Source organism: Ylistrum balloti, unplaced genomic scaffold, assembly GCF_031769215.1.
Source record: "Ylistrum balloti isolate Yb309-2 unplaced genomic scaffold, AGI_CSIRO_Ybal_v1 Utg370840, whole genome shotgun sequence".
In the NCBI taxonomy this organism is placed as follows: domain Eukaryota; kingdom Metazoa; phylum Mollusca; class Bivalvia; order Pectinida; family Pectinidae; genus Ylistrum; species Ylistrum balloti.
In genome coordinates, this window is record NW_026782484.1 from 1,052,438 (window position 1) to 1,070,751 (window position 18,314).

At 34.5% G+C, this 18,314-nt stretch overlaps 1 protein-coding gene across 1 annotated transcript in view; it reads right to left on the bottom strand.

The window, feature by feature from the left end:
• Positions 1 to 3,911, bottom strand: part of LOC132558969 (neuroglobin-like) — a 74,809-nt gene extending 70,898 nt beyond the window's left edge. Inside the window, exon 1 of the mRNA XM_060223596.1 lies at positions 3,295 to 3,911. Coding sequence (XP_060079579.1) covers positions 3,295 to 3,446 — 152 coding nt within the window. The 5' untranslated portion in view covers positions 3,447 to 3,911. The remainder of the gene's footprint in view (positions 1 to 3,294) is intronic.
• Between the last annotated feature and the right edge of the window lie 14,403 nt (positions 3,912 to 18,314).

Below are 18,314 nucleotides of genomic sequence, written 5' to 3' on the forward strand. Positions count from 1 at the left end.
AACAGCCGATTCAGGGTTTATCAATTCTACTACAGAAAACAGCTCTCAGTTGACCATGACTATCTAGATGACCATACTGTTCAATAGAGCATATTGTTGTAGGTTCAAAGTGTTCATTAAAGTTTAATCATGTACATTACCTGCCATCGTTTTTTCGTTGTATACATTACTAGTGTTCAAGACAAAATGGGTCTACATCAGATTGTACATAAATACGGGGAGATCTGACATGGGAAGATTCATCTCAGATAAGATTTATTCAACGACGTTGTTTTTTTCTATTTTACCGAGTGTCTGGCGGGTGAGATTGAAAACATTGTGGGTTTCAGAAATATATAAAAAGGAAACGAAGGTAACATTCTGTTTATCACATTAATTTCTTCTCTGCAAACATTCAGAAATAAAGCATTTCATTCAATTGATACAAATCTTAACTGGTGATATTCTCACTCTATATCACTTTCTTTGAAGATGTCTCAACGCTTGACGCATAATGAAAACAATGGGAATATACAGTCAGTCTCAGCCATGGTGGGTCGTAAATACCAACAAGAAAATACCATCATGTCAACATAATCATAATCGAATTCAATAAAACTGGGGCAAACTATGAACAAAAGAAAGATCTACACGGACACTCCCGAAAAAGTACCAGAAGAAATATACCAGATGTTCCGGCAGAGAAGCATCTTCTGCTTCATCGGCAACACCTACCATGTTACACAATTGCAATTGCAATAATATGATATATTTACATTTCGACTTCTCTCCGCTTCAGTGAAATAAGTAAGCTCCGATCACTTGTTTTCTTGATGAAAGAAGTGGATCGCGTGCTTTTGTTTTTGAAGAAAAGATACTACATGTATTTGAAACAATGGTGCATCTTTTACAATATAGAAGTACATGTTTGCAGTACAGGTCCGCTATACATTATCATTCCCGAAAGCATCACCACGTCACACTCTATAATTCAGAATGAAATTTGCTCTGTCGAGCGGATTTTATCCTAACGATATCAAATGATTTCTTAAATGGCCAGGTAAATATGGCATCTCTTCAAATATGCATGCATAATTATTTGACAAATCAAACGTCAGTCATTTGCGAGGTATCATCGAGAGCTTAACTTTGCCTAGACAAGATGTCCCTACCGTAATGTGTGCTTCAAACCCTCGTCGTTATTGTTTTGTCCGGGTCGATACATCGTATCATTGAATATAATACTAATCTTATAAGTCTTCGTCTATTTAAAACCTATGCCTACGTAAAATTAAACCTTTTTTCGCTGTGTTTTCTATTCTAATACGTGACATCCGACTGTCATCTTCATCGGACAAATGACACAAGTAGTATAATATTTGAGTTTGTCGGTCACCTTCATCAGACAAATGACACAAGCAGTATAATATTTTAGATTGTCGGTCACCTTCATCAAACAAATGACACAAGCAGTATAAGATTTGAACGTTACTGTCACCTTCAACAGACATATGACACAAGCAGTAAAAGATTTGGACATGACTGTCACCTTCATCAGTCATATGATACAAACAGTATTTGAACGTTACTGTCACTTTCAACAGAAATATGACACAAACTGGGATTGTATTTAAAATGTACAGGAAATGTATTGACCATGTCGATCGTGTATACCCGCCAGAATTGGAAATCAAGAACAGGCCAGACTCTTCTACATCAGCGACTTAACTCGATCTCTGATATTACGCAACAAACAGGGAAATCTTTCAACCAAGCTGAATAATGATGCGTGATGATTTCTGTCTCTGAATTATATTTTTTTCAAGACAGTATTTATCCTGCTTCCCAACCTACAAAATGTACAATCTCCACACGTCGCAGCTGATTCGGAGTACTTAATATCACGACTTACGTGAAATATGTCGACAGCTGACAGATCAATTTACGACACAAAATTTCGAGAGATATATATTGATAAAGACTATGAAGAAAATTGTACAGTCGCCCTGGCGTTCTCACTGGGAAATCGTGTGCGATATTTTGTTAGGTGTGTATGGTGCTCGTTAGTGTGCCTGGAGGTTAGCGTTATAAAAATGATTCTAATCAAGAATTTATACATACTTAATGTCACAATATTTACAAACTATATTTATCGCTTAAACTGACATATCGATAATCGACCTTATTGATGTTAATTACACTTGGTGTAGATATAAATAGTATCATACATGGTTTGTGAATTGGTTGATGTTCTTTGATCTATTTGACCATTTAAGTTTCTGTTGGGTTCTGTGCTCGCATTTGAAACAGGGATGGTGATTTTGCTAAAGTGTAAAGCTGTTGTCTCGCAAATAAAATATGTAAACCACCCACTGTGTCAGAAATGTTTTTATGTATATATATTTTATAACGTTTTAATTATTTATATTTACACAATAACTTTTGAAACCATTTTGACAGAAAACAAACCGGGAACTTTTTCAGTGGTAACACATCTGCTTCTGTCTAACAGTAATAAGGCATATACTCACTCATACTGATGTACTAATTCAACCAAAGCTGATGGGGAGGGTTAGCCGCTGATACCCCCGTAATGATAGTGAGAAACGTCTGTGTATTATTTCGACTGCTGTGTGTTATTGTAGTTCATAGGTCCACCTGCCCCTCCGCCGGGAAAGAGAGGCAAAGACACGCCGAGATTCCATTTCAAAAGTAAACAGTCTTCAGGAGCAGCAGGGTAAAATCGTTTTGGTAGATAAACATACTTTTATATAAATCTGTTATGAAAACATCTCACTCAGGAATACTGACTTACAGTACAATGTATTGAATACACTGTAGGGGGTTTGACTCAGTAGAAGGTACCATCGTTATCAGATAACTTAGTTCAGAATTGTACAAAAGACACACGAGCGAATACCACATTTTGACACCAATTACGAATGAAATACGATAGAGCCAGATTATTATTTAACTGTATCATACAACTGTTTCGTTCCTCTTGGACTCGTCAGAAATGCTGTTGACTGTGGAAAAACCAAAGTGATAGACAGAAATGTCGAGATTACCCCCCAATCAATTTCGTTATTTTCCATTTTTCTGATAACTTAGACAGAACGTCATGTACATAATACGTTATAAAATTGTCGAGTAGAATGTTGAGTATGAAGCGATAAATCAATGGAGTTTTTATATCTAATTCCTCATATTCCTGTGAAACACGACAAACGGCTTTTTAATGAGACATTGGTAAATGTGCTAGCCTCTGTGTGCCGTGGGAAGACCTGGAACAAAATACCATACATGCTTACATACCTGAGAAACACGATAACTCCAAGTTTCGACAAGTCGTCTTTAATGATGTCCCAGGTGTCCTGAACGAGGTGTATTTGTCGGGGTGTCAAGTAGGTATTAAGCTGAGTATCCCCAGTGGCTGCGGAAGGACAATTTAAAGCCTGGTTTCCCATTATGTAAGTTGTCTTGTAAAGTTCTCTATAACAGTTAACACATCACAACAATCTACACATCACTATTTAGATGAACCATCGTAATAATCCATGTTCAAAATGTAATATTATGTCAGATAAGTTATGGTTTGAATCAAATACAGGTAGAGAGCTGACCAAGGTTTGTGTCCTCTTTGCGGAAGTCACATTCAGTAACAGCGCGTGCACTGAGAGAACCATACAGTGTAAACACTATATATCCAAGACTGATAAATGTCTCAGTCAATTAACCTTGTCGTACTGAGTTCAACACATGTAAAAAATGTCATAATAACAAGGAATTCAGCACGCGTACAATAACCGTTGACGAGAGTAAGAGACGGCGATTGAACATGGATAAGCAGGAGCTGACACAACGAGATAAGCACTGATGCATCAAACTTGAGATAGAGAGGTGTCATCAGACTGCAGAGCTCTATGATGTGTTAAAAATCGACAGCCTTACACCACTTAACACTGACATAGTGTTGGATCATTGTAAATAAACACGCACGTGGTCGCTTGAATTCCAGTCGATAATGAAAACAAATAGCGGCGAAAACATCACCGCGAGCCAATGAAGGTTAGTGGGCGTGGCAAAGTAACAGTAACACCAGTGGAGGAGAATCTAATTAGCGAACACTCCGAGACACTGTCACGGGGAGGATACCGCCAACCCGCTGAGTGTTACATCAATGCCAATGATACCGAGACATGGACCTACTGATGCAGTAAAATAATAATTAGATTATGTCAAAAGTGACTTCACCAACGATGTTAGTTATGTATATGTGTTAGTATATAATTCATTTTGTACTCGACATGTTATTTCTTACTTGTGGAATTGATTACGTATGTTTTTAATTGAATATTCGTTGCTCATTCATAATAGATACATGTTTTTTCTAGTTCTATTTTCATGTCATTTCCTCAAAGCTCAAACGAATTTTTAAAATAATCTCATTCTTTACAATGATTCATCATCTTGCACTTATAAGATTCATCATATCACACTAATACACGATTATATATCTTGTAGAGATGCAAAAATCAACTGAAAGCTATGAGCCATCCTTTCTATTGATGACAGTAGGCATTACGGTGAGATCTAACAGCTACACAGCTTGTCAAAAGGTCTAACGCTTTATTTCATGTCTTCCAGAAACATTTTTATTTTAGTTCTTGGTCCACATATTCTCGTTATTTTGTTATATTAATTATCTCTAGATGTCGGTGACAAACGGATAATACAACACAACCTGGCAAACTAAACTTCAACCTGTTCGAGAGGATGATCCAACAATACACTACCAGTATCACTCGACTCCCGCGAGTTGGAACTCTTCAGACGTGAAGGAGGAGTGTCGACTGTATCTATTCTGTCCACGTGCTATTGTGCGTGATCACCGTTTCTAGATGCACTAGAGTATAGGACATGTGATGGCGTGTTCTTGTCAAACCTCGCATAACTATTTTGCTCAATTTTACTCAAGTATACAGCACAGAAATTGACGTCCTGGGTTCTGATTGAACGACACTCATTTCGCTTCAAGCCACGTCCAGCCATCACTAAACAAAACTTCAATGTTTTCAACAATTATAATCCTTCCAAGAGATTTGTGGATTGTATAATTACGACATTTTAAAGAGAAATCTGGCATTTCAACGTTTGATGTATTAATGCCGGTGGATTAATTTCAATTTCTCAGCGTTTGATTGAAGTTTATTGATGAAGGCTTCAAACGACACCAAGATACTTAAACCACTTAGCAAATGTTATGAAAAAATGTGGAATGTTTATCCATTTACGCTGTGTGAGTTCTTGTAAGGTTTCTGTCGAACAATTGTATGTGCTATGAATGCCAATGCGATCATTGGTACATGTACACTGAAGTAATTTGCTAACACGTATATCGATTGCCTAAGTCGTGTAAAATTGTCCGTAGTTATGAAGAAATGACCGAAGGCATCAAATCAAAATCTATTTCATTAGCATATACTTTACAATCTGAAATAGCTTTCTTGTATTTGGATTCAGCCTGTAAGCTATAAGTCGCAGTGAACTTGTGAGTTTCTAAAGACTATGGAAGATGTAGATCTTGAAAAAAATGCAAATAGACTTATCATTGTTACCTAAGTCACCATGGATAATGCTCTTAAATAAGTAGACAAATTTCATACATATTAATGAACAGAAATGGCTACTGATTATCTACTGTTATAACAAAACTGAGGAAGGTCCAATGACTGGGAAACGTGACCCATTATGACACGTGAGTTTAGGTGACCGTAACGCACTGATATTTGTATATCGATCGTTACCTGATCAAGATACGTGCATTTTCTTAACCTAGAGACTCTTTGAAAATGAAAGATTATCGAAGGAAGACACCTTGAAAGTAGAATCAATGTGTGTCTGTGACAGTCCTTATTGTGCAGTACATAATCTGTATGTGTGCCTTTGTCAGTGTTGTATATTACACTATTGTGTGTCTGTGGCATTCGTACATTTCAATAAGTCAATGTCACATCTGAGCATAAAGACAATTAAAAGCCACAGTTGCAGAAACGTCATTTATGTCTCTAGTAATTGTAAGATATAACAATAACAACGATATGACGTATGTCGAGTTGTCGTTTTATCAGGTTATATCGAGTACTTCTTCTCGAATCATGTCAACATATTTCAAAAAAAGTGATTTCGACATACGTTACTCACAAGTCGTGAGTAGAAATTCCACCTTAGTTAAGTCTCCATTTCTTTTGATCACAATTTACCCGAGGTCCGTTGAATTTCAGTTTAAAATGAGATTATGTTGATATATCGGCATTTTCTTTATTTTTACAACAATGACATACTACAATATATTTAAATTTCAAAGAACTTCAACTTTTACCATGTTGACTTTCCCTTTTTTGTATTTCTTTTTGTCTTGGGTTCCAGTACAGACAAGTGACACTTGTGAAGAAAACATTCAAGGTTTTATTTACTTAACATCAGCTAATCTCTGATAATTGTGAAAATGAATAATGAAAACTGAATCCAGTTTCCATGAAATATATCGACCGTTAAACACGAGATGACTTTCCGACAACGTGGTGAGGTCACAAGATTCAAGTGCCTGAAATTGACAAGTTTTAAATGCGTTGATTGATTCCTGTTGATTAGATTGCCCTCTGCTGTCACATCTTCCAAATTTCGATTTGTGGCTTCAATAATGATGAAGGTTTTGACGTTTTGGTGCCATTTCCTGATTGATAATGACATATCGTACACTGTTTATGGCTACTAAAGTGATATCTCCCTTAGAAAGACATAGACTCTAATACAAATCTACTGTATATAAACAGAACGTTATACAGAAAATGGGATTATATATTTTACCTATGATACATAAATAAAATAGACAGATAGACACTATCGGTCAGTGGTCATTACAGCCAAATTTCATTATCTTTTATACATACCAGACTGACCGTAGTACAAATGTAATCCCTAGCTTCAAGAATAGCCTTTGGCAATCATGGAACCATACACACAAGAGTGACGTCACCATCAACCTCCAAAAGTGGTCGTGAATGTGATTACAAACGTGAATATTTCATGACCTAGAACTAAAGAAACTGAGTGAAACGTGACTACAAACATCGTAACACCAGATATGATACCTAATTTCCTAACAAAGCACGAAGGAAAACGAAACCAGATAAATATGGGTTTGTTGTCTATAAAAACCAACAAAGCTTGCTATCCAGTAACACTTTGTCATTAATGTTGGTTGTCTATAAAAACCAACAAAGCTTGCTATCCAGTAACACTTTGTCATTAATGTTGGTTGTCTATAAAAACCAACAAAGCTTGCTATCCATTAACATTTTGTCATTAATGTTGGTTGTCTATAAAAACCAACAAAGCTTGCTATCCAGTAGTATTATGCCATGAATATCAGTTTTCTATCAAAAACCAGCCAAGCTTGCTATCCAGTAACATTATGCCATGATTATCATGATTAACCAACAAAGCTAACTATCCCATAACACTTTGTCATTAAGCTATGCAATCCAGTAACATGAATATCAGTATGTCATTAATGTTGGTTGTCTATACAAACCAAAAAAGCATGCTATCTAGAAACATTATGCCATAACACTTTGTCATTAATGTTGGTTGTCTATAAAAAAACCAACAAAGCTTGCTATCCCATAACACTTTGTCATTAATGTTGGTTGTCTTAAAAAAAACATGCATGCTATCCCATAACACTTTGTCATCAATGTTGGTTGTCTATAAAAACCAACAAAGCTTGCTATCCAGTAACAATTTGTCATTAATGTTGGTTGTCTATAAAAACCAACAAAGCATGCTATCCAGTAACACTTTGTCATTAATGTTGGTTGTCTATAAAAACCAACAAAGCTTGCTATCCAGTAACAGTATGTCATTAATGTTGGTTGTCTATAAAAACCAACAAAGCTTGCTATCCAGTAACAGTATGTCATTAATGTTGGTTGTCTATAAAAACCACCAAAGCTTGCTATCCAGTAACAGTATGTCATTAATGTTGGTTGTCTATAAAAACCAACAAAGCTTGCTATCCAGTAACACTTTGTCATTAATGTTGGTTGTCTATAAAAACCAACAAAGCTTGCTATCCAGTAACACTTTGTCATTAATGTTGGTTGTCTATAAAAACCAGCCAAGCTTGCTATCCAGTAACATTATGCCATGATTATCATGATTAACCAACAAAGCTTGCTATCCGGTAACACTTTGTCATTAATGTTGGTTGTCTATAAAAACAAAGCAACTAGAAAAAGCTTGCTATCCCATAACACTTTGTCTTTAATGTTGGTTGTCTATAAAAACCAAAAAAGCTTGCTATCCAATAACACTTTGTCATTAATGTTGGTTGTCTATAAAAACCAACAAAGCTTGCTATCCAGTAACACTTTGTCATTAATGTTGCTTGTCTATAAAAACCAGCCAAGCATGCTATCCGGTAACACTTTGTCATCAATGTTGGTTGTCTATAAAAACCAACAAAGCTTGCTATCCTATAACACTTTGTCATTAATGTTGGTTGTCTATTAAAACCAACAAAGCTTGCTATCCCATAACACTTTTTCATTAATGTTGGTTGTCTATAAAAACCAACAAAACATGCTATTTAGTAACATTATGCCATGAATATCAGTTTTCTATAACAACCAACAAAGCTTGCTATCCCATAATACTTTGTCTTTAATGTTGGTTGTCTATAAAAACCAACAAAGCATGCTATCCAGTAACACTTTGTCATTAATGTTGGTTGTCTATAAAAACCAACAAAGCATGCTATCCAGTAACACTTTGTCATTAATGTTGGTTGTCTATAAAAAACCAACAAAGCATGCTATCCCATAACACTTTGTCATCAATGTTGGTTGTCTATAAAAACCAACAAAGCTTGCTATCCAGTAACACTTTGTCATTAATGTTGGTTGTCTATAAAAACCAACAAAGCTTGCTATCCAGTAACAATTTGTCATTAATGTTGGTTGTCTATAAAAAAACCAACAAAGCTTGCTATCCAGTAACACTTTGTCATTAATGTTGGTTGTCTATAAAAAAACCAACAAAGCTTGCTATCCAGTAACAGTTTGTCATTAATGTTGGTTGTCTATAAAAAAACCAACAACGCTTGCTATCCAGTAACAGTTTGTCATTAATGTTGGTTGTCTATAAAAACCAACAAAGCTTGCTATCCAGTAACACTTTGTCATTAATGTTGGTTGTCTATAAAAACCAACAAAGCTTGCTATCCAGTAACAATTTGTCATTAATGTTGGTTGTCTATAAAAACCAACAAAGCTTGCTATCCAATAACACTTTGTCATTAATGTTGGTTGTCTATAAAAACCAACAAAGCTTGCAATCCAGTAACGGTATGTCATTAATGTTGGTTGTCTATAAAAACCAACAAAGCTTGCTATCCAATAACACTTTGTCATTAATGTTGGTTGTCTATAAAAACCAGCCAAGCTTGCTATCCAGTAACATAATGCCATGATTATCATGATTAACCAACAAAGCTTGCTATCCGGTAACACTTTGTCATTAATGTTGGTTGTCTATAAAAACCAACAAAGCTTGCTATCCAGTAACACTTTGTCATTAATGTTGGTTGTCTATAAAAACCAACAAAGCTTGCTATCCAATAACACTTTGTCATTAATGTTGGTTGTCTATAAAAACCAACAAAGCTATGTTTTCTATAAAAACCAACAAAGCTAACTATCCCATAACACTTTTTCATTAATGTTGGTTGTCTATAAAAACCAACAAAGCATGCTATCTAGAAACATTATGCCATGAATATCAGTTTTCTATAAAAACCAACAAAGCTTGCTATCCCATAACACTTTGTCTTTAATGTTGGTTGTCTATAAAAACCAACAAAGCATGCTATCCAGTAACACTTTGTCATTAATGTTGGTTGTCTATAAAAAACCAACAAAGCTTGCTATCCAGTAACACTTTGTCATTAATGTTGGTTGTCTTTAAAGAAAAACATGCATGCTATCCCATAACACTTTGTCATCAATGTTGGTTGTCTATAAAAACCAACAAAGCTTGCTATCCTATAACACTTTGTCATTAATGTTGGTTGTCTATAAAAACCAACAAAGCTTGCTATCCAGTAACACTTTGTCATTAATGTTGGTTGTCTATAAAAACCAAAAAAGCATGCTATCTAGTAACATTATGCCATGAATATCAGTTTTCTATAAAAACCAACAAAGCTTGCTATCCCATAACACTTTGTCTTTAATGTTGGTTGTCTATAAAAACCAACAAAGCATGCTATCCAGTAACACTTTGTCATTAATGTTGGTTGTCTATAAAAACCAACAAAGCTTGCTATCCAGTAACAGTATGCCATTAATGTTGGTTGTCTATAAAACCAGCAAAGCATGCTTTCTAGTAACATTTTGTCATTAATGTTGGTTGTCTATAAAAACCAACAAAGCTTGCTATCCAGTAACACTTTGTCATTAATGTTGGTTGTCTATAAAAACCAACAAAGCTTGCTATCCAGTAACACTTTGTCATTAATGTTGGTTGTCTATAAAAACCAACAAAGCATGCTTTCTAGTAACATTTTGTCATTAATGTTGGTTGTCTATAAAAACCAACAAAGCTTGCTATCCAGTAACACTTTGTCATTAATGTTGGTTGTCTATAAAAAAAACCAACAAAGCTTGCTATCCAGTAACAGTTTGTCATTAATGTTTGTTGTCTATAAAAAAACCAACAACGCTTGCTATCCAGTAACAGTTTGTCATTAATGTTTGTTGTCTATAAAAAACCAACAAAGCATGCTATCCTATAACACTTTGTCATCAATGTTGGTTGTCTATAAAAACCAACAAAGCTTGCTATCCAGTAACACTTTGTCATCAATGTTGGTTGTCTATAAAAACCAAAAAAGCATGCTATCCAGTAACACTTTGTCATTAATGTTGGTTGTCTATAAAAACCAACAAAGCTTGCTATCCAGTAACACTTTGTCATTAATGTTGGTTGTCTATAAAAACCAACAAAGCTTGTTATCAAGTAGTATTATGCCATGAATATCAGTTTTCTATCAAAAACCAACAAAGCTTGCTATCCAATAACACTTTGTCATTAATGTTGGTTGTCTATAAAAACCAACAAAGCTTGCTATCCAGTAACAGTATGTCATTAATGTTGGTTGTCTATAAAAACCAACAAAGCTTGCTATCCAGTAACACTTTGTCATTAATGTTGGTTGTCTATAAAAACCAGCCAAGCATGCTATCCGGTAACACTTTGTCATCAATGTTGGTTGTCTATAAAAACCAACAAAGCTTGCTATCCAGTAACAATTTGTCATTAATGTTGGTTGTCTATAAAAACCAACAAAGCATGCTATCCAGTAACACTTTGTCATTAATGTTGGTTGTCTATAAAAACCAACAAAGCATGCTATCCAGTAACACTTTGTCATTAATGTTGGTTGTCTATAAAAACCAACAAAGCTTGCTATCAAGTAGTATTATGCCATGAATATCAGTTTTCTATCACAAACCAACAAAGCTTGCTATCCAATAACACTTTGTCATTAATGTTGGTTGTCTATAAAAACCAGCCAAGCTTGCTATCCAGTAACACTTTGTCATTAATGTTGGTTGTCTATAAAAACCAGCCAAGCTTGCTATCCAGTAACACTTTGTCATTAATGTTGGTTGTCTATAAAAACCAACAAAGCTTGCTATCCAGTAACACTTTGTCATTAATGTTGGTTGTCTATAAAAACCAACAAAGCTTGCTATCCAGTAACAGTATGTCATTAATGTTGGTTGTCTATAAAAACCAACAAAGCATGCTATCCCATAACACTTTGTCATTAATGTTGGTTGTCTATAAAAACCAACAAAGCTTGCTATCCAGTAACTGTATGTCATTAATGTTGGTTGTCTATAAAAACCAACAAAGCTTGATATCCAATAACACTTTGTCATCAATGTTGGTTGTCTATAAAAACCAAAAAAGCATGCTATCTAGTAACATTATGCCATGAATATCAGTTTTCTATCGCAAACCAACAAAGCATGCTATCTAGTAACATTATGCCATGAATATCAGTTTTCTATAAAAACCAACAAAGCTTGCTATCCAGTAACACTTTGTCATTAATGTCAGTTTTCTATCAAAAACCAACAAAGCTTGCCATTCAGTAACACTTTGTCATTAATGTTGGTTGTCTATAAAAACCAACAAATCATGCTATCCCATAACACTTTGTCATTAATGTTGGTTGTCTATAAAAACCAACAAAGCTTGCTATCCAGTAACAATTTGTCATTAATGTTGGTTGTCTATAAAAACCAACAAAGCATGCTATCCAGTAACACTTTGTCATTAATGTTGGTTGTCTATAAAAACCAACAAAAGTCTTTTCCCTGAGGAAACTACAGTTAACACTTGTTGTTTAATTAGAACCCGGAGTGACTCCTGTCCAAGTACATGTTAAAATATAAAGTGCACATTTTTCGTCTTCTAAACCATTATGAAGCTTACTTCCAAACAAACGAATGTTTATTTTCTGCCTTGATTTATAGTAGAAAGATTTTACACACTAATAACACTTGTTACAACACCTACGTCGTCTGTCATAGACTCCGTATCATCTTTAATGCCTACTGCCTTTTATCATTATATAAAACGCAACTCTTCATTAATGTTAATAAGTTGTGCGTCTTCCTTTGGCTTCAGTAACATTTATTTATATATTTGCAGTACTTTCCACACTCAATCTCATGGAGAATTTCCTTTGATGGCAAAGAGCATACCAATGCATCTTCAGTGATTACAAACAACACATTACTAAATTAAAGGAACACAGAAATATTAGTTAATTATTATAATTACAAATCATTGTTATCTTATTGCTTTTGACATATCTTTTCTAGATTTTTACGTCCTGATATTAATTAAATGTCTTATTTGAGAATAACCATTCCTATCGTAAAATGCACATGCTAGTGAACGTGTAGTGAATATAAGCGTCCGTGGTGTTATAGCAGAGAGGCATATCACAATGGTAGGGAATATGTATCCCTAAACACGTACTTTCTGAAACCCAGAGTTATCAAACAGCAGGATTCCATTCACAATTGACTTTTTAAGAAATTCTGATCGTCCCTGAAGAGAAATATCGATATTCAATCCAGTGGATTTGTCTCAGTTTTTAAGTCATCATATCGTTTGTGTGCGTGCTATGTAATGAAAGCTCTTGTTTAATACCTTACAGGGATCTGCAATTTTTATTTATTACGTCACAAATACAGCAAATAAGTCCCCTAACATCCATAGCGTAATGCAATATTTGCCATCTCGCTGTAGTTTGAAATGAATTCAAATGCACTGGGATTCTGGAAAAACCCATATAGAAATATTATTTACGTTATTTAACGATCTAGCAGCAAAACTCTTGATATATCATAGGCCCTGGAAGTATTTCATCATCAATTACAACACCATAACATTTGCTCTGTTTTGAATAAATTAAGACTTCCTTTCAGTCCGTTTGATTACTTTAATTTTGTTTTTAACGCAGCTTTAATGTATTCACAACTTACTCACTAAATGGACATGATATTTTCGTTCAAAAACTCAAATCAATTTATCAACATGTTTACAAGGTAGATTCACATTATATATTTTAATCTATAATTGCTTTTTACATTATTTCAATTTTTCAGATCTTAACTACTTTATTAGAATGTTAAGTCATTAAATATTTTTCACGATGTTTGTAGTAGGGTAGTATTCAGCATAAAAAATCTCTTTTTTCCAATTAGTGTTTGAATGGCTTATTTCCTATGAGATACGGGTTAGCAGGAAATGGAGATTATCGATAAAATATGATTGTGTTGGAAAGTATATGATCTGATACTGTGTTATTAACTGCAGTTGTTTTTTCCTGTTTTACATGTATTATATAAACCTCACCTTTCAAGAAAAAGGAATGTGTGAATAAAAATTCATTTTCTATTTGACATGAACTTTATATCGTTTTAAGTGAATGTTTCGTCTTTTAGCATTCCTACACATACGAACAGACAAGTACTGACACCACAGATATCAAGACTTTGATGATAATAAAGTGTAATTTAATTTCGTAGATGTCGATGTGCTATGTGAACACCTACAGCAAATGCTTGTCCATATGAATTGGAGAATTATTTTGCTGGAGTCGCACGATGTGTAGAATACATGCTTTGTGAAGTAAACATTCTTCTTGCGAACTGACATCTCTTAGATGACGTATCTGATGACGTCAACATGTAAATAACGTGTAAAACTGTCAATAATTGTTAAATATTTTACCAATTAATTCCATTTATACCTTTATTGAATTGAAACGTGTTCATTACTTGTAAAATAGGGCATGATATGTGATCTCTGCATGGAGGAAATAAAGAAACTGTCTGTCTGTATGATACAATCTAGTTGTACTGGTTATGTTACCATTTAGTTGTACTGGTTATGTTAACATTTAGTTGTACTGGTTATGTTAACAATTCGTTGTACTGGTTATGTTACCATTTAGTTGTACTGGTTATGTTACCATCTAGTTGTACTGGTTATGTTAACATTTAATTGTACTGGTTATGTTACCATTTAGTTGTACTGGTTATGTTACCATCTAGTTGAACTGGTTATGTTAACATTTAGTTGTACTGGTTATGTTACCATTTAGTTGTACTGGTTATGTTACCATCTAGTTGTACTGGTTATGTTAACATTTAATTGTACTGGTTATGTTACCATTTAGTTGTACTGGTTATGTTAACATTTCGTTGTACTGGTTATGTTACCATCTAGTTGAACTGGTTATGTTAACATTTAGTTGTACTGGTTATGTTACCATTTAGTTGTACTGGTTATGTTAACATTTAATTGTACTGGTTATGTTACCATTTTGTTGTACTGGTTATGTTACCATCTAGTTGAACTGGTTATGTTACCATTTAATTGTACTGGTTATGTTAACAGTTAGTTGTAATGGTTATGTTAACATTTTGTTGTACTGGTTATGTTAACATTTAGTTGTACTGGTTATGTTACCATTTAGTTGTACTGGTTATGTTAACATTTAGTTGTACTGGTTATGTTACCATTTAGTTGTACTGGTTATGTTAACATTTCGTTGTACTGGTTATGTTACCATTTAGTTGTACTGGTTATGTTACCATTTAGTTGTACTGGTTATGTTACCATCTAGTTGTACTGGTTATGTTAACATTTAGTTGTACTGGTTATGTTAACATCTAGTTGTACTGGTTATGTTACCATTTAGTTGTACTGGTTATGTTAACATTTAGTTGTACTGGTTATGTTACCATTTAGTTGTACTGGTTATGTTACCATTTAGTTGTACTGGTTATGTTACCATCTAGTTGTACTGGTTATGTTAACATTTAATTGTACTGGTTATGTTACCATTTAGTTGTACTGGTTATGTTAACATTTCGTTGTACTGGTTATGTTACCATCTAGTTGTACTGGTTATGTTAACATTTCGTTGTACTGGTTATGTTACCATCTAGTTGTACTGGTTATGTTAACATTTCGTTGTACTGGTTATGTTACCATTTAGTTGTACTGGTTATGTTACCATTTAGTTGTACTGGTTATGTTAACATTTAGTTGTACTGGTTATGTTAACATTTAGTTGTACTGGTTATGTTAACATTTAGTTGTACTGGTTATGTTAACATAAAGTTGAACTGGTTATGTTAACATTTCGTTGTACTGGTTATGTTACCATTTAGTTGTACTGGTTATGTTACCATTTAGTTGTACTGGTTATGTTAACATTTAGTTGTACTGGTTATGTTAACATAAAGTTGAACTGGTTATGTTAACATTTAGTTGTACTGGTTATGTTACCATTTAGTTGTACTGGTTATGTTACCATTTAGTTGTACTGGTTATGTTACCATTTAGTTGTACTGGTTATGTTAACATTTAGTTGTACTGGTTATGTTACCATTTAGTTGTACTGGTTATGTTACCATCTAGTTGTACTGGTTATGTTACCATCTAGTTGTACTGGTTATGTTAACATTTCGTTGTACTGGTTATGTTAACATTTAGTTGTACTGGTTATGTTACCAATTAGTTGTGCTGGTTATGTTACCATTTAGTTGTACTGGTTATGTTACCATTTAGTTGTACTGGTTATGTTACCATTTAGTTGTACTGATTTTGGTTACATCCGATTGCAGTTGTAATGATGCCATTTGTTAGTAATATTTAAATCGAAATTACAGTAATAATTCTATTATCGTTTAGTTGTACAGATGACAGTCTGTCTGCTAATTCATTTAAATGATAGCGCTGTTATTACATACACTTTACTGACATTATCAAAACCGTACTACAAAATAGAAAGCTGCAGAGCTAGTTCGCCTGACTCGATTATCGCCGTCATTTTCCATGTGTAACGAAGTAAATGACCCCCAGGTATTTAATAATTTAATCAAACGCTTATTCCCTTGGTGGTTTAGAAAGATCATCGTGCCATTCTTGTTTTCCCTTCCAATTTCCTCTCAGTGTATGTTATAGACTAGTCACGGATTGACTGTCACGCATCTACTGTTGTTATCTGTGAGTAGCCTCCCTTGTTGTATATGTTATATATGTTTACACGAGTTGTCTTCCTTACCTTGGGCCTACAATAGCAGAACTGTCACCAATCTTTATCTTTTTCTTCGGTAGGTTTCATTATCACCTTATAGGCATACATTCAAAGTTGTTATAGTTTGACAGGAACGAAGTTATAGTTTGGCAAGAATGAAGCTATAGTTGGACAGGAACAATGCCATATTTTGACATTGACAAATTTTAGTTTATTTGGAAGGACAATATTATAGTTTGGCAGAGACGAAGTTACAATTTGACTGGGACAACATTATAGATTGACAAGGACGACGTTATAGTTTGACAGGGACGACGTTATAGATTGACAGGGATGGTGTTATAGTTTGAAAGGGACGATGTTATAGTTTGACAGGGACGATGTTATAGTTTGACAGGGGCGACGTTATAGATTGACAGGGACGTTATAGTTTGATAGGGACGACGTTATATTTTGATAGGGACGACGTTATAGTTTGACAGGGACGAAATTATAGTTTGACAGAGACACGTTATAGTTTGACAGGGGCGACATTATAGTTTGACAGAGGCACATTATAGTTGGACTGGGACGATATTATAGTTTGACAGGGACGACGTTATAGTTTGACAGAGACACGTTATAGTTTGACAGGGGCGACATTATAGTTTGACAGAGACACATTATAGTTGGACTGGGACACGTTATAGTTGGACTGGTACGACGTTATAGTTTGACAGGGACGATGCTATAGTTTGACAGGGGCGACATTATAGTTTGACAGAGGCACATTATAGTTGGACTGGGACACGTTATAGTTGGACTGGTACGACGTTATAGTTTGACAGGGACGATGCTATAGTTTGACAGGGGCGACATTATAGTTTGACAGGGACGTTATAGTTTGACAGAGACACGTTATAGTTTGACAGGGACGATATTATAGTTTGACAGGGACGACGTTATAGTTTGACAGGGGCGACGTTATAGTTTGACAGGGACGATGTTATGGTTTGACAGGGACGACATTATAGTTTGAGTGGGACGATGTTATAGTTTGACAGGGACGACATTATAGTTTGAGTGGGACGATGTTATAGTTTGACAGGGACGACATTATAGTTTGAGTGGGACGATGTTATAGTTTGACAGGGACGACATTATAGTTTGAGTGGGACGATGTTATAGTTTGACTGGAACGACGTTTTAGTTTGGCCAAGACGACAAAAACATGTACGGATATTAAAGTGACCAGTTACCATAATACAATAAAAAGACATCGTTAAAACAGCAATATTGTTGTGAGTAAACTACTTTACTGGTATGATTCATAGAACGTAAAAGTAAAACATTGTTTGTGTATTGACTTGTTTGAAACTTGTCTCAGACAATATTCTAATCTATCCTTACGATAAACAAGACAGCATACATTCAGAAGCAACGATGGCGTACGAAACTAGTATTGAACTCGGACATATTAGAGACCTACATTAGGCAAAACTAACAATAAAAAAATAAAGTTTCACGTTAGCTCATCTAGTGCACCTAGAATTAAAAAAAAACAAAAAAACGCCAATGACACAAAGGAAGAGCTCACCTATATCAAATTACTAGTTAAAGATAATAGCAGAAACTCCCCTATGTCTATGTAGATTAT